At 58.0% G+C, this 11,275-nt stretch overlaps 5 protein-coding genes across 5 annotated transcripts; 4 read left to right on the top strand and 1 right to left on the bottom strand.

Moving 5' to 3' along the window:
- Positions 1–3,320: 3,320 nt before the first annotated feature.
- On the top strand, positions 3,321–4,149 carry L226DRAFT_531634 (uncharacterized protein; the record flags this gene model as incomplete). Its single annotated transcript, XM_067680115.1, has 1 exon — positions 3,321–4,149. A coding segment is annotated over exon 1 (646 nt), but the record flags the coding sequence as incomplete, so codon positions are not given.
- A 171-nt stretch (positions 4,150–4,320) lies between these two features.
- Positions 4,321–5,387, top strand: L226DRAFT_502733 (HAD hydrolase subfamily IA REG-2-like protein; the record flags this gene model as incomplete). The annotated part of the gene is made up of 6 exons (XM_067677895.1): positions 4,321–4,462; positions 4,563–4,670; positions 4,726–4,821; positions 4,889–4,951; positions 5,008–5,170; positions 5,222–5,387. 6 exons carry the CDS (start codon positions 4,321–4,323, stop codon positions 5,385–5,387), a joined length of 738 nt encoding a protein of 245 aa, XP_067538862.1.
- L226DRAFT_610235 (mitochondrial 37S ribosomal protein bS6m) lies at positions 5,262–5,980 on the bottom strand. Its single transcript, XM_067686134.1, has 3 exons — positions 5,913–5,980; positions 5,723–5,862; positions 5,262–5,667 (listed from the first exon to the last, which is right to left on the bottom strand). Exons 1-3 carry the CDS (start codon positions 5,958–5,960, stop codon positions 5,508–5,510), a joined length of 348 nt encoding a protein of 115 aa, XP_067538861.1. The 5' UTR covers positions 5,961–5,980; the 3' UTR covers positions 5,262–5,507.
- A 121-nt stretch (positions 5,981–6,101) lies between these two features.
- On the top strand, positions 6,102–9,897 carry L226DRAFT_481011 (transcription factor). The gene is made up of 17 exons (XM_067676914.1): positions 6,102–6,189; positions 6,260–6,269; positions 6,331–6,400; positions 6,468–6,528; positions 6,599–6,880; positions 6,943–7,018; positions 7,079–7,233; positions 7,283–7,424; positions 7,480–7,804; positions 7,859–8,023; positions 8,077–8,187; positions 8,242–8,317; positions 8,375–8,469; positions 8,519–8,834; positions 8,913–8,939; positions 8,997–9,436; positions 9,494–9,897. Exons 1-17 carry the CDS (start codon positions 6,175–6,177, stop codon positions 9,837–9,839), a joined length of 2,712 nt encoding a protein of 903 aa, XP_067538860.1. The 5' UTR covers positions 6,102–6,174; the 3' UTR covers positions 9,840–9,897.
- Positions 9,898–10,770: 873 nt separating this feature from the next.
- Positions 10,771–11,076, top strand: L226DRAFT_456702 (uncharacterized protein; the record flags this gene model as incomplete). The annotated part of the gene is made up of 1 exon (XM_067675315.1): positions 10,771–11,076. One exon carries the CDS (start codon positions 10,771–10,773, stop codon positions 11,074–11,076), a length of 306 nt encoding a protein of 101 aa, XP_067538859.1.
- Positions 11,077–11,275: the final 199 nt, after the last annotated feature.

Below are 11,275 nucleotides of genomic sequence, written 5' to 3'. Positions count from 1 at the left end.
GGAGAGACTGGGCGACGGCTGTTCTCGCGAGTTTCAGAGGCTATTCATAGCAAGAACGAGCCACAGGCAGATGGGACAAGAGGCAGAGGCGTCAAGAAGGCGTCAAGTCAATGACAGAACGAAAGGCACCACGATGGGCACTGCGTTGTCCATATCGAGATGCGTTCCCACGCCTCAATGCCGGCATTTGCCACCGAAATGGCCACCCACCAAACCTTGTCGCCTGCCTCGATGGAATACCTCCGGCCGCTGTCGCATGCTCTGCGTTCCGCTCAACGTGCTACCACTCCGCCAGCACACACTGTCCTCGTGCGCCTCCATTCCCCGCCATCAGCCGCGCATGCTCCCCGGCGGTGCTCCCATACGCCGCCATCCAGGGCCTTGCTCGACGTGAACAGCTTTGTATCTCGAGTGGATCTCGCGGCGGTCTTGCTGTCTCCCCCATCGAGCCGCCCCACTGCCTTTCGCGGCCTGCCGACGATGCCTGTGAAGGGGCTTCTGTGCCACCTCCGAACTAGACTCAGTTTACGACGACGGGATGCGACAATCTGTCGTTCCTTGGACGCGCCCGGAGCTTTCTGCATCGTCCTAGAAGCGCGAATTTGATCGGGCTCTTCCTCGTCCCTGCCGCAAGAGAGAAGGCTTCCTCCCCTTCGCGGGGGACCGCCCATGAAAACTGTCGTGCGTCGAGCCCATGCCGTCAGCGAGAATCCGCGTTAGTACGTAGGTCGTTCACCCGACAGCATGCGTTTCCCCTGAGCCAAGCTTGTCGCGAACGCTGACCCTGCGCGCAAGCCTCCCCAGAAGCGTAGATCGATTCTGGACGCCGCCATGTTTTGGCGGATCGAAATGTCTAATTCATATCACCGCGACGCCCCGCCGCTGACACCAGCCTACTCTTTCCACCCGACGCCAGTCGCCGGCAGAGCTTGTTCGTGTGGGTATGGCGACGCGGCACGGCTCTTCTACTCGCTCTCCCTTCCCGTTCTCGACATCAGCCTAGTCCTCCTATCTCCGACGTAACACCACTTTTACGTGCTCAGAACAACAGTGCAGCGGTGAGGACTGCACGGGGCGGAAGTCTAGACCTCATGCAGACCACCGTCGACTGCACCACACGCTCTCCCAACGCATGAACACGCGCATACGCCCTTCCGTCTTCCGTTCGCGCGTCTCCCCCGCTTGCACCCACTCGTTGCAAACACCGCGCGTATAACTTCTACGACGTTGGAATATCCCACATCTGGCGTCAGCATGGTGGGTGTGTGAATTCATTTCGCGCAGGATGACCACGGCTCTAACAGTGGTACCCAGGCTGCTCGATGCGCTCCCGTTGGTATGTCTATACCGAGCACATAGGGTGTGCATCTCATCGACTGCATCGCCCGCGCTCTCGACCTGCATCGCAGGCTACGCTTCCTGGGCTTCTTCCCTCCCCGCAAGGCAGCCCCTCAGCTCTCCAGTGCACGACGCAGGTTTCCCCGGGCGTCGCACCCCGCTTCGCTCGCGTTCTCTCTGCGCGACAAGCTCGGGAGGCGCGTCGTCGCATGCAATATCAATACAGCGCATGACATGCGTCGACGCGCTGCCACCAGGTGAGCCCCCCTCGCTTTGTTCGATGCCTCGAAGCCCCGGGCGGCAGATGCTACGAGTTGTGGCGGCGGTTACGTGAGTCCCGCCCCAGATGATTCAGACTGCAACGGTCAACCGGCACCCGGCCTGTGGCTGCCCCCGTTGTGTGTGTGCGCTCCCACCGCCACGGCTGCTGGGCGAGATCCTGATATCGGGTGTACGTGTACACTCTATCGTGTGCAGGGTCATAGATTCGTCGACATCAGCTGCCCACATACCGCCACTGTTCTCGGCATTTCATTGTGTGCTCCTCCCGGTGGCTCGCACGCGTCCAAACCATAGCCGTCTATCGCGACTCGTGTTTGTGGGCTATCGTGCCCGTTGCCGAGACTCCATCATGCACGCGTGTCCATGACGCTGTCTGTGCGTCCGCGCGGGGGCGGTGTGGTGCCCGCCCCTGCCGCCAGTCGTACAAATTGGGCGTGTGCGCCGACGCGGTTAATGCGATCAAATCCGTGTTCCTTGTTAAATTGTATCCGAGGCACCGCCACTACATTTGCGTAAACAATACACGCGAGCCAGTGGACCCATTATTCCATTGCACGACGCATCGAAGGACGAGCGGGCAGGCTTCTGGGCGCGGTGCGCGGGGTGTTCGCTGGTGTTCGCGAAGGACGAGGGCTTCCTGAGTGCATATTACTGTTTCCGTGACGTCGCCGCGTCGCGCCTCGGGCCACGGCGCGAGTTTGGGCGGATGGGAAGACTCTCGTCGGGCGATCACGCATTCTATCACTGACATCGTGTTTCGACCGCAATCCGGTGCTTGGACGAGAGGCGTCACGGTCGTGGGTCGAGCCACCGTGACGGACCGAGACGATGTGTTGTTCCAAAAAGTGGCTGTATACGATCGCTGCCGTGCACAGGTACGGTTTGCCGACCGGGGCAGGTACTTATTACGAGGCTGAGGCTGAGGCTGTAACTTTGTGTGTAATGCGAGATGCAGGTTCGCGGCGTTTTTTGTGTGCAGTGTCGCATGCGTGATGTGAAGTCTCGTCATTCGTGAGTAGGACCTCCGCGGCGGTCCGCCGGTGCGAGCGTGAATGACAAGCCAGGACCACTGTCAGGCGAGTCTCATCTGACATGCCCTAGATCTGTCGCCGACCTGCAGCACCAGGAAGAAGCAGGTGAGATACAGGCTTTCAAAGCTTCACGCCGGATCGTTGTGTCATGATAAGTTGAGAGCGCTGAATTCGCGTCCGAGTCTAAGGTCTAACGGAACCATTCAATGCGACGCTGTAAGATGAAGTCTCGAGCGAGTTGCCCACCGCTGTCGATTCATGTGCTGGCTTGGTCGAACCACAGGCGTGCATTCCATCCATGGGGTTGGGAATAGCCTGTATCAGTGTGGGACTGTCTGAACGGCAGTGTGTACCGCGGCAGTCGACTCCGAGCCTCTAGTAGCGATGAAAGCCTATGCATGGTCTGGGCATGTGGACCCCGCCCATAGATGTAACGCAACCTGCGCCGGATACCCGTGGTCGATGGCGTAGTACGACGCTCGCAAGTCGCAACGTACTCACCAGCTGCTTATCTTGATGCATGATCGCAGTCGCATGACACCGCCGCGGAGTCAGTACTGGTGAGCCGCGATGACTCTTCGGTAGATAACATTCAGTATTTGTAGTCTGGACTCTGGAGTGACAGAGAACCTTGCAACAGCGTCAGACCTCCGAGGTTGGACACAGCTGCTGTATTCGATGACGGAAGTAGTCACGGTGGCTGACAGTGACAAGAGTCGTATACCCTACACCGTTGCACAGCATCTATCTTCCTTAGGAGCGAACTCGAACAAACCACACCGCACGTCGGAAGCCATGACGGACGCGAACTTCCACATCGAGACCCCGCGGCTCTACATCTCCTACTTCCAGCCCGCGCTCGACAGCCACTGCGACTTCCTCGTGCGGCTCTACAACACGCCCGAGTTCATCGCGACGTGCGGCCGCTCGCCGATCACCACCCGCGCGATCGCGCGCGACCGCCTCGCGACGCGCTTCGTCGCCGACCACGCGCGGAACGGGTACGGGATCTACCTCGTGAGCCTGAAACCGTCCGACCCGGGGGCGGACGCCGCCCCGGCAGCAGGCTCAGACTCAGAGGCCCCCGTTCAACTGCCAGCGATCCAGGACACGCTCGCGCGCTGCAAGCTCATCGGGACCGTGTCGCTGATGCGCGGGAGCGACGCCGTGGCGTACGCGGTGCCCGATCTGGGCTTTGTGGTCCTCCCGGAGGAGATGCGCAAGGGGTACGCGCGTCGGCTGGCCTGTTGGACTACGTTCGGCGCGAGAAGGGCGTTGATGTCGTTCTGGGCCTCACGGATCCCAAGAATGAGGGCGCGAAGGGCGTGTTTAGGAGCTTGGGATTCGAGGACCGGGGGGTTAGGAAGCTTGCGGTGTTTGGGAACGTCGAGGGGGCGGTTTGGATCTCGCCTGGGGCCGCGGAGGATTTGTCTGTGTATAATTTGAACACGTAGGCCGCTTAGGCCTCGGGCGTATTCGCCTGGTCAACTAGCTAGAGTGAAAGCAGCAAGATGGAGGTGCCACTTACTGCCAGGTTGGAATCAGGGCAGAGGCTCAGGGTCATCGGCCCGCTATCCGGACGCGCTCCAACGACAGCGCGCGGAGAGGGACCTTGAATCTTTGTAACTCGACCGACCACTACCACTGTCTGATGTTAGTTCTGAAGAACATGGCTATCAAGCTCGTAACCTTCGACGCACTGCACACTCTCATCACTCCCCGGCTGCCCATCTACGTGCAGTACTCGCAGACATTCGAGCCGTATCTCGGTCGCCTCGACCCCGAAGCGCTGAAGCGTTCCTTCAAAATTGGTACATCCATGATGCTCGCGCCCTTCGTCCGTATCGACGCTGAAGCCTCACGAACTCGGACGATTTGATCGGACACTCTCGTTCATCTCGAAATGACAAGCTCTGAAGCACGTACAGCAAGAACAGCCCGCGTACCGCGGAGGCGCAGAGGAGTGGTGGGGAGACGTGATCAGGAGGACGGCTGTGGGAGCGGGAGCAGATCCCAAAGGTGTGTGTCTCCTCGCTCGTCGACCATGCATGGCACTCATCTCGTGAACGTGCAGTCGTGGACAGTTCACTTGGAGAGATCGTTCCGCGCCTGCTTAAACGCTTTTCCTCGCGCGAGGGATACAAGCTCTTCGACGACTCGCTCCCCACACGTACGGCATCCCTGTGTGCATCCTCCCTTCCATCTCATCTGCAACTCAATCTCCCTTGTTTGCACAGTGAAGCGGCTTCGGGAACTCAACATCCGCACTGGTATCATCAGCAACACAGATGGCCGCATGCGTTCGTAGCTCCGCGCGCAGCGAAGTGCTTCTCAATGCTGATAGAGCCCCGTGTAGGTGCCGTGATTGAAGACTTGGACGTGATGCCTTATCTGGATACAGTGCTGTTGAGCGAGGAGGAAGGCGTCGAGAAGCCATCCTGCACAATCTTCCAACGTGCGTGCGAGCGGTTGGAGATCAGCCCCGAGGAGACGGTGCATGTTGGAGATGAGCTCGACTGGTAAAGACGTACCTGCTACCGAGGAAGACTGACTGACACCCTCTGCTGCAGCGACTACCACGGTGCTATGGCATGTGGCTTGAAAGCTCTGCTTGTGCGAAGGCCTGGCCCCGAGGGTGAAGGTGAACACAAAGAGCCGGGCGAAGACTTGAGTGGTGTGCAGGTCGTCCCAGATTTGTCTCGAATTGTAGATGTGATTCAGCAGTGCGATGTGTAGAGGGAAGGGACTGGATAGCATCCGAGAGCGATTAGAGGGTGTGTTGTTATACAGCAGTGAATACGATAGGGGAGCTGAAGCATTGAGCATGCAACTGCGCTGGAGGCGAGGGGACGAGAATCATATCCTCATAACGGTCTTCTCCCCTAATGTGACCACATCCTCAAGCTTTTCGCCGACCTTCAGAGACGTCCATCGGATAACCTGGGGGTCGTGTCGCATGATCTTGTTCAGAGAGCGCAACGTATTGGGCGAAGCGTCGAATTGCATGGTCCAGTAACTGCGAAGAGACTTGTTACGACTTGCACGTCTTTACACAATAAGAAACGACGTACTCTCCAATGGTGTGGAACTGGTTCACGCCCCGCATGCGTTGCGGAAGTGTGCGGGTGCCCCAGGAGTTGAGACCGCGTACCACACCGCCGTTATCCAGGACGTGGGTCGCAACCCGGGTGACGAGGTCCTTTATATGTTCCTGTAGAGCGAGAATGAGTGTCAGGGCACACGAGAAGCGCAGGAACGCACATATTTAGGATAGTGTGCCGCGATGCACACGAGCTGGTAGAAGGGCATGGTGGAGGTCGCAGGCTGCAGCTCGCAGAGACGAACTTGAAAGGACGACGTCCGACCAGCGAGGTCAATACAGCGTGGGAAACCCCACGTGTCCCAGAAAAGCAAGTGCTGTCTCCACCACTTGCCAGCTCGGCCTGCCCGTACCACTCTTCTCCTGTATCTCTATCCCTCCTGTCTATTCTGGCTTGCATCTAACGGCACATCTTGTATAGTCATGGCTATGAAAGCGGTGAGCAGATGTGGTCTACGACAGCTCGAACGGAAGAGGCTGATGAGGAATACATGCGGGGTCAACGCAGATCGTGAAATGTATGCAGTCATGTCCCATCCATTAGCCCGAGCCCAGTCCTGAATATCATGGAGTAACCAGCTGTGATCTCTGGCGATTCTCTCCTCTTGCGCGGAAGCCCCGGACCCCAAGGCCAGATCCCCAAGGAGCGGTATGTGATCGTGTGTTCAGGCTGAGGTCGTGTGCGAGAACGTGCTGAGCGCGCTCCCTCTCTCCAGTGTCCTGCACCTCGCGGATATCCAGGCGCCGCGTATGGGCACGTCGACGCGCGAGGACGAGGTGCGTACCCCAAGGTCGATGCGCGGTCCCTCAAGCCACGCACTCATACACGTTCCCACTCGCGCACCAGGACTGGGCCTTTGAGTCACGCGAGTTTCTGCGCGCGCTGGTTGTCGGCAAGCCGGTCACGTTCACGTCCACCCACTCTCTCCCTCCTAGCGACGATGTCCCGCGCGATATTGGTACTGCTGACTTCAATGGCGTGGACCTCGCGTCCGAGCTACTCAAGAACGGATGGGCCAAGCTTAAGGAACTGAAGCGCGACCCCACGGAAGAGGACCTGCGCAAGAAGGATCTTGAGGCCGAGGCGCGCTCAGCTGGCAAGGGCATCTGGAACCCTCATGGCCCCAAGGTGAGCACGGCCGTATCGTGTTGCGACGGACGGTTCAGCATATGAACTGTGTTGCTTTGTAGGCGCGCACGACTCACTATATGATGCCCACGGATTCGCAAGGTTTCATCACCGAGTGGAAGGGCCAGCAGATTGACGGTGCGTTCATCGCGCGCGCGAGAGGCGGTACCTTCGCTCACTTTTGAGTACATACGATAGGTCTTGTTGAGCAAGTCAAGGACGGCTCCACGCTGCGCATTCGCCTTCTCATGCCTGACGGTGACCATCAATTCGTCAACATCGCGCTTGCAGGCGTGCGCTGTTCTCGCGTTGCGAGCAAGCCGGGTGAGACGTCGGAGCCATGGGGAGAAGAGGTCAGTGGGGTGTCATGTCAGATGCCATCCTGTGCTCATGTCCTCCCAGGCCAAATTCTTCACGGAGTCGAGATTATTGCAGCGATACGTCCGCGTACAGCTCCTGTCTCTGCCAAACGCCGCTGCCACGCCATTCCAGACAGGTGCCAATGCCACAGCTCCTCCCCCAGCATCGATCTTCATTGGAACAGGTAAGGCAATATCCCAACATCCTGATACCCAGGATTTGACCCGATACCTGCGTAGTTCTGCACCCGGCGGGCAACGTAGCAGAGCATCTTGTCGCCGCAGGCCTTGCACGCGTTGTCGACTGGCATGCAGGCATGCTCGCTAGCAGCGGTGGCATGGAGCGTCTCCGCGCCGCCGAGAAAATCGCGAAGGAGAAGCGCGCATGCCTGTACGCAAACGCCCCGGCACCCTCAGCGAAATCGAACGGTACCGTCGTGAACGGCAACGCTCGTCAGTTCGATGGCACCGTGGTTAGGATATGGAGCGGCGACCAGATCTCTGTCATTGACCGTGACACAGGTAAGGAGAGGAGAATACAGCTCAGCTCGACGCGCGGACCCAGGTGAGCTTGTTCTCGCTAACGGCCCCGCTGAAGCTGACCTCAGCGGGATGGAAGGCTCGCGGACCCCAAGCAGGCTTACTATGCACAAGAAGCTCGTGAATTCCTCCGCAAACGTCTTATTGGCAAGCATGTCAAGGTCCACGTAGACTTCGTTCGTCCTCGTGAGGGAGAGTTCGAGGAGCGTGAATGCGCTACCGTCCGGTATGGCGGCCAGAACTCGTACGTGCATGCAAATATAGCCGCTTGTTAGCAGTATTGATATCTTCGTACAGGAACATCGCTGAGCAGCTGATCGAAAAGGGTCTTGCTACTGCCGTCCGACACAAACGTGACGACGAGGACCGTTCGCCCGAGTACGACAAACTGATGGCTGCCGAGCAGGCGTAAGTGTACAGTACAGTTTCATATTCCCGACATTGACACTTGTGTTTCTTCAGAGCCGCGGCGGAAGGCCGCGGACTCCACTCCGGCAAGGAGGTCCCCGCACGGAAAGACCCACTGAACATTTCCGAGGTGGGTCGGTCATATGCCCTCTCATCGCCCCAGATTGAATAACGGACCGTGTGGTAGTCCGCACACCGCGCGACGACTTTCTTGAACGGCTTCAAGCGAACAGGACGCATTCCTGCCGTTGTCGACCGAGTTGCGGCAGGATCGCGGTTCAGGTGTGTAAGATGTGCCATAAGCAATTTCGGTAGCTGACATCGCCGCTAGAATCTACCTTCCCAAGGATAATCAGGTGCTCACGTTGGTGCTCAGCGGGATCCGTGCTCCTCGTACAGCACGCAATGCATCCGAGGCCAGCGAGCCTTTCGGACAGGAGGCATCAGACTTTGCTACTCTCCGGTACAACCAGCGCGACGTTGAGATCGAGGTCCACGACACCGACAAATCTGGCGGCTTCATCGGTGCACTGTACTTGAACAAGACGGAGAATGCTGCCATCACGCTGGTAAAGGAGGGTCTCGCAACTGTCCATGCGTACTCGGCGGAGAACCTGTCATGGGCCAAGCAACTATTTGATGCGGAGGTGCGTGTGCTCCTAGCAACCACTGCGGTATTAAGATGCCCATATTCACTCCCTAATTGCGTCATTCCATACTACCAGGCCGAGGCTAAGGCGGCAAAACTCAACGTAAGTCGGTTCCACCATTGACCGGGGGTACTGTTCGTTAAGGAACATTATTCGCAGATCTGGAAAGACTACGACGAGGAGGCGGAGCAGGCCGCGGAAGTTCCGCAGGAAGACGCTAACGGCCCCCTCAAGACCGAGTACCTCGATGTTATCGTTAGCGACGTCCGCACGAAGCCCCACTTTGGCTTCTCCGTGCAAATTCTCAACACGGAAGGGATAGCGTCCCTCGAGAAGCTCATGCGCGACTTTTCTCTGCACCACAAGACCGTTGCGGCGCCTCCAGGCTTCGTCCCTAGGGGCGGCGACCTGGTGTCTGCGAAGTTCTCCGATGGTCAATGGTACCGTGCAAGGGTTCGCCGCGCTTCGCCCATTAAGAAGGAGGCCGAGGTCACATTCATCGACTATGGAAACCAAGATACGGTCGGGTTCTCGGACGTCCGTCCGCTCGACCCCAAGTTCCGCTCCCTCCCCGGTCAAGCACACGAGGCGCGTCTGAGGTACGTTACCCTTGTTTCTGTTCTTCGCATGCGGAAGTTTCTTATGCTTCTCCGCAGTTTCATCAAGCTCGTAGCCCCTGAGAGCGAGTATTACGAGGAGGCAGTTGACCGCTTCCGCGCGCTCTGCGAAGGCCGCAAGCTGATCGCGAACGTTGACCACAAGGAGGGCCAGCTTCTCCACCTTCGCCTCATTGATCCAAGTGACCCCGCCACGCAGAGCGATCCCTCCTCATGCATCAACGCCGACCTCGTCCGCGAGGGTCTGGCAACGGTCGACAAGAAGGGCTGCAGGTACCTCGCATCGTACCCCGCGATGGTGAAGAAGCTGCAGGCGTCGCTTGCCACGGCCAAGCGCGACCGTGCGGGCATGTTCGAGTTTGGCGACGTCGAGGAGGATGATTGAGCGATAAGCGCACATTGAGGTGAAAGTATGACATGTAGGAGGTGTATTCGTGGCTTGTGTATTGTAGTGGGACACATCATAAAACTTTGGGGTTGGTCGTATTGACTTTGGGACAGTTTTGTGAGCTTGGATGATGTTGGGTGCTGTAGTGGAAGACTTTCCAGCCTTTCTAAACTTCCGGTAGACTCAAATTGTCGAAAAGTGAACGCTCCTGCGTAACTGGCGTCGCCGCCATCGCGAACGCGTGACCTGCTGAGCGCGTCGACGTGTAAGCGCTCGTGCTTAGACCAGCGCCGGTGAAATCTCCAAGTCTGACTTGCTCACCGATTCCCACCACTCCTTTTTCGTTTTCCTCCCCTTCGTCGCTGCAAGGACGCATGTGGAAGAATGCCATAAAACTACGCAAAATCGGAGGTTCTAGGCTCCCGCGGGGAGTCCGTTCTTGTGAGTGTCTAAACACTGGGACGTTGCCACGCCTGCTGAGAATGTGCACGAAGGCTTGTCCCCGCAAGCACGGGTAGTTGCTTGGACCTCTTCTCGCGGTTATTCTGTCGCCGTACCGTCGTTTCTGCACCCGCAGACATCCCAAGCAAGTAGCGTCCCAGGGGCGTCAAGCAATGGAGGTCTCTCTGTTAGCAACGGCCACAAAGTCGAGCACGCGCTTGCGGAGGCGGTTAAAACATCCAGAAACCCTCAGCAGCTCCGCGACTTCTTCGTGCACCTGCTTGTCAATGATCATGTCGCATCCCCTGTTACTGTTTGGAACGCATTCCAAGACGCGCTCGCGCATGATCTTATCCTCAAGCACGATAACGTCAACATTGGGGTCAACGAGACGTTGCAGGAGTTGCAGAGGGGTCTTGAGGAGCATGGCAAGTCTCTCGCTTCCTATGGTCTTCCCCAGCCATCGTTTCATTGTCGCGAGGTCGAGATGGAGCTGGAGAAGTGGGACAACCAACGTCGAGTCCTTGGAGCGCGTTCGGCCACCGCGGTTTCCAAGCTGAACGAAGAGCAGTATGGTATCTACACCGAGGTTATGGATGCGGTCACCAACCACCGCCCGCTGTGCGCCTTCGTCGACGGGAAGGCTGGACGCGGGAAGACGTTTTTGGTCAACACCATCTGCAACAAGCTGCGGTCCGAGGGGCATATTGTCCTTCCTACCGCGACTTCTGCGTTTGCTGCGCAGCTCTATCCTGGTGGGAAGACGACCCATTCCGTGTTCAAGGTGTGTTGAGGTCATCTTATATGTTCGGGTCTGTTATGGCTCACTGTGCGATTGCAGGTCCCAGTCGTGGAGGATGACGCCGAGGAACTAGTCTCTCCTATCGAACCCCACGATCCTAGAGGCGAACTCATCCGGGAAGCGTCGGCAATTATCTGGGACGAAGCACCCATGGCCAAAAGTGCTGTGTTGAGCTGCGTCGAGGAGACCT

The sequence above is a fragment of the Lentinus tigrinus genome (genome assembly GCF_003813185.1).
Source record: "Lentinus tigrinus ALCF2SS1-7 unplaced genomic scaffold L226scaffold_5, whole genome shotgun sequence".
Lineage (NCBI taxonomy): Eukaryota > Fungi > Basidiomycota > Agaricomycetes > Polyporales > Polyporaceae > Lentinus > Lentinus tigrinus.
This window is presented reverse-complemented; position numbering and strand designations above follow the sequence as displayed.

What these genes read in the sequence shown, in the direction of transcription:
- L226DRAFT_610235 (XM_067686134.1), bottom strand. Translation starts at nt 5,960, where the DNA reads ATGCCCTTCTACCAGCTCGTGTGCATCGCGGCACACTATCCTAAATAT. An exon ending in CGGCACACTATCCTAAATAT is followed by an intron (nt 5,863 to 5,912) that starts GTGCGTTCCTGC and finishes CTCGCTCTACAG; the next exon opens with GAACATATAAAGGACCTCGT. An exon ending in CAGTTCCACACCATTGGAGA is followed by an intron (nt 5,668 to 5,722) that starts GTACGTCGTTTC and finishes GTCTCTTCGCAG; the next exon opens with TTACTGGACCATGCAATTCG.
- L226DRAFT_481011 (XM_067676914.1), top strand. An exon ending in AGCAACTATTTGATGCGGAG is followed by an intron (nt 8,835 to 8,912) that starts GTGCGTGTGCTC and finishes CCATACTACCAG; the next exon opens with GCCGAGGCTAAGGCGGCAAA. An exon ending in GCACACGAGGCGCGTCTGAG is followed by an intron (nt 9,437 to 9,493) that starts GTACGTTACCCT and finishes GCTTCTCCGCAG; the next exon opens with TTTCATCAAGCTCGTAGCCC.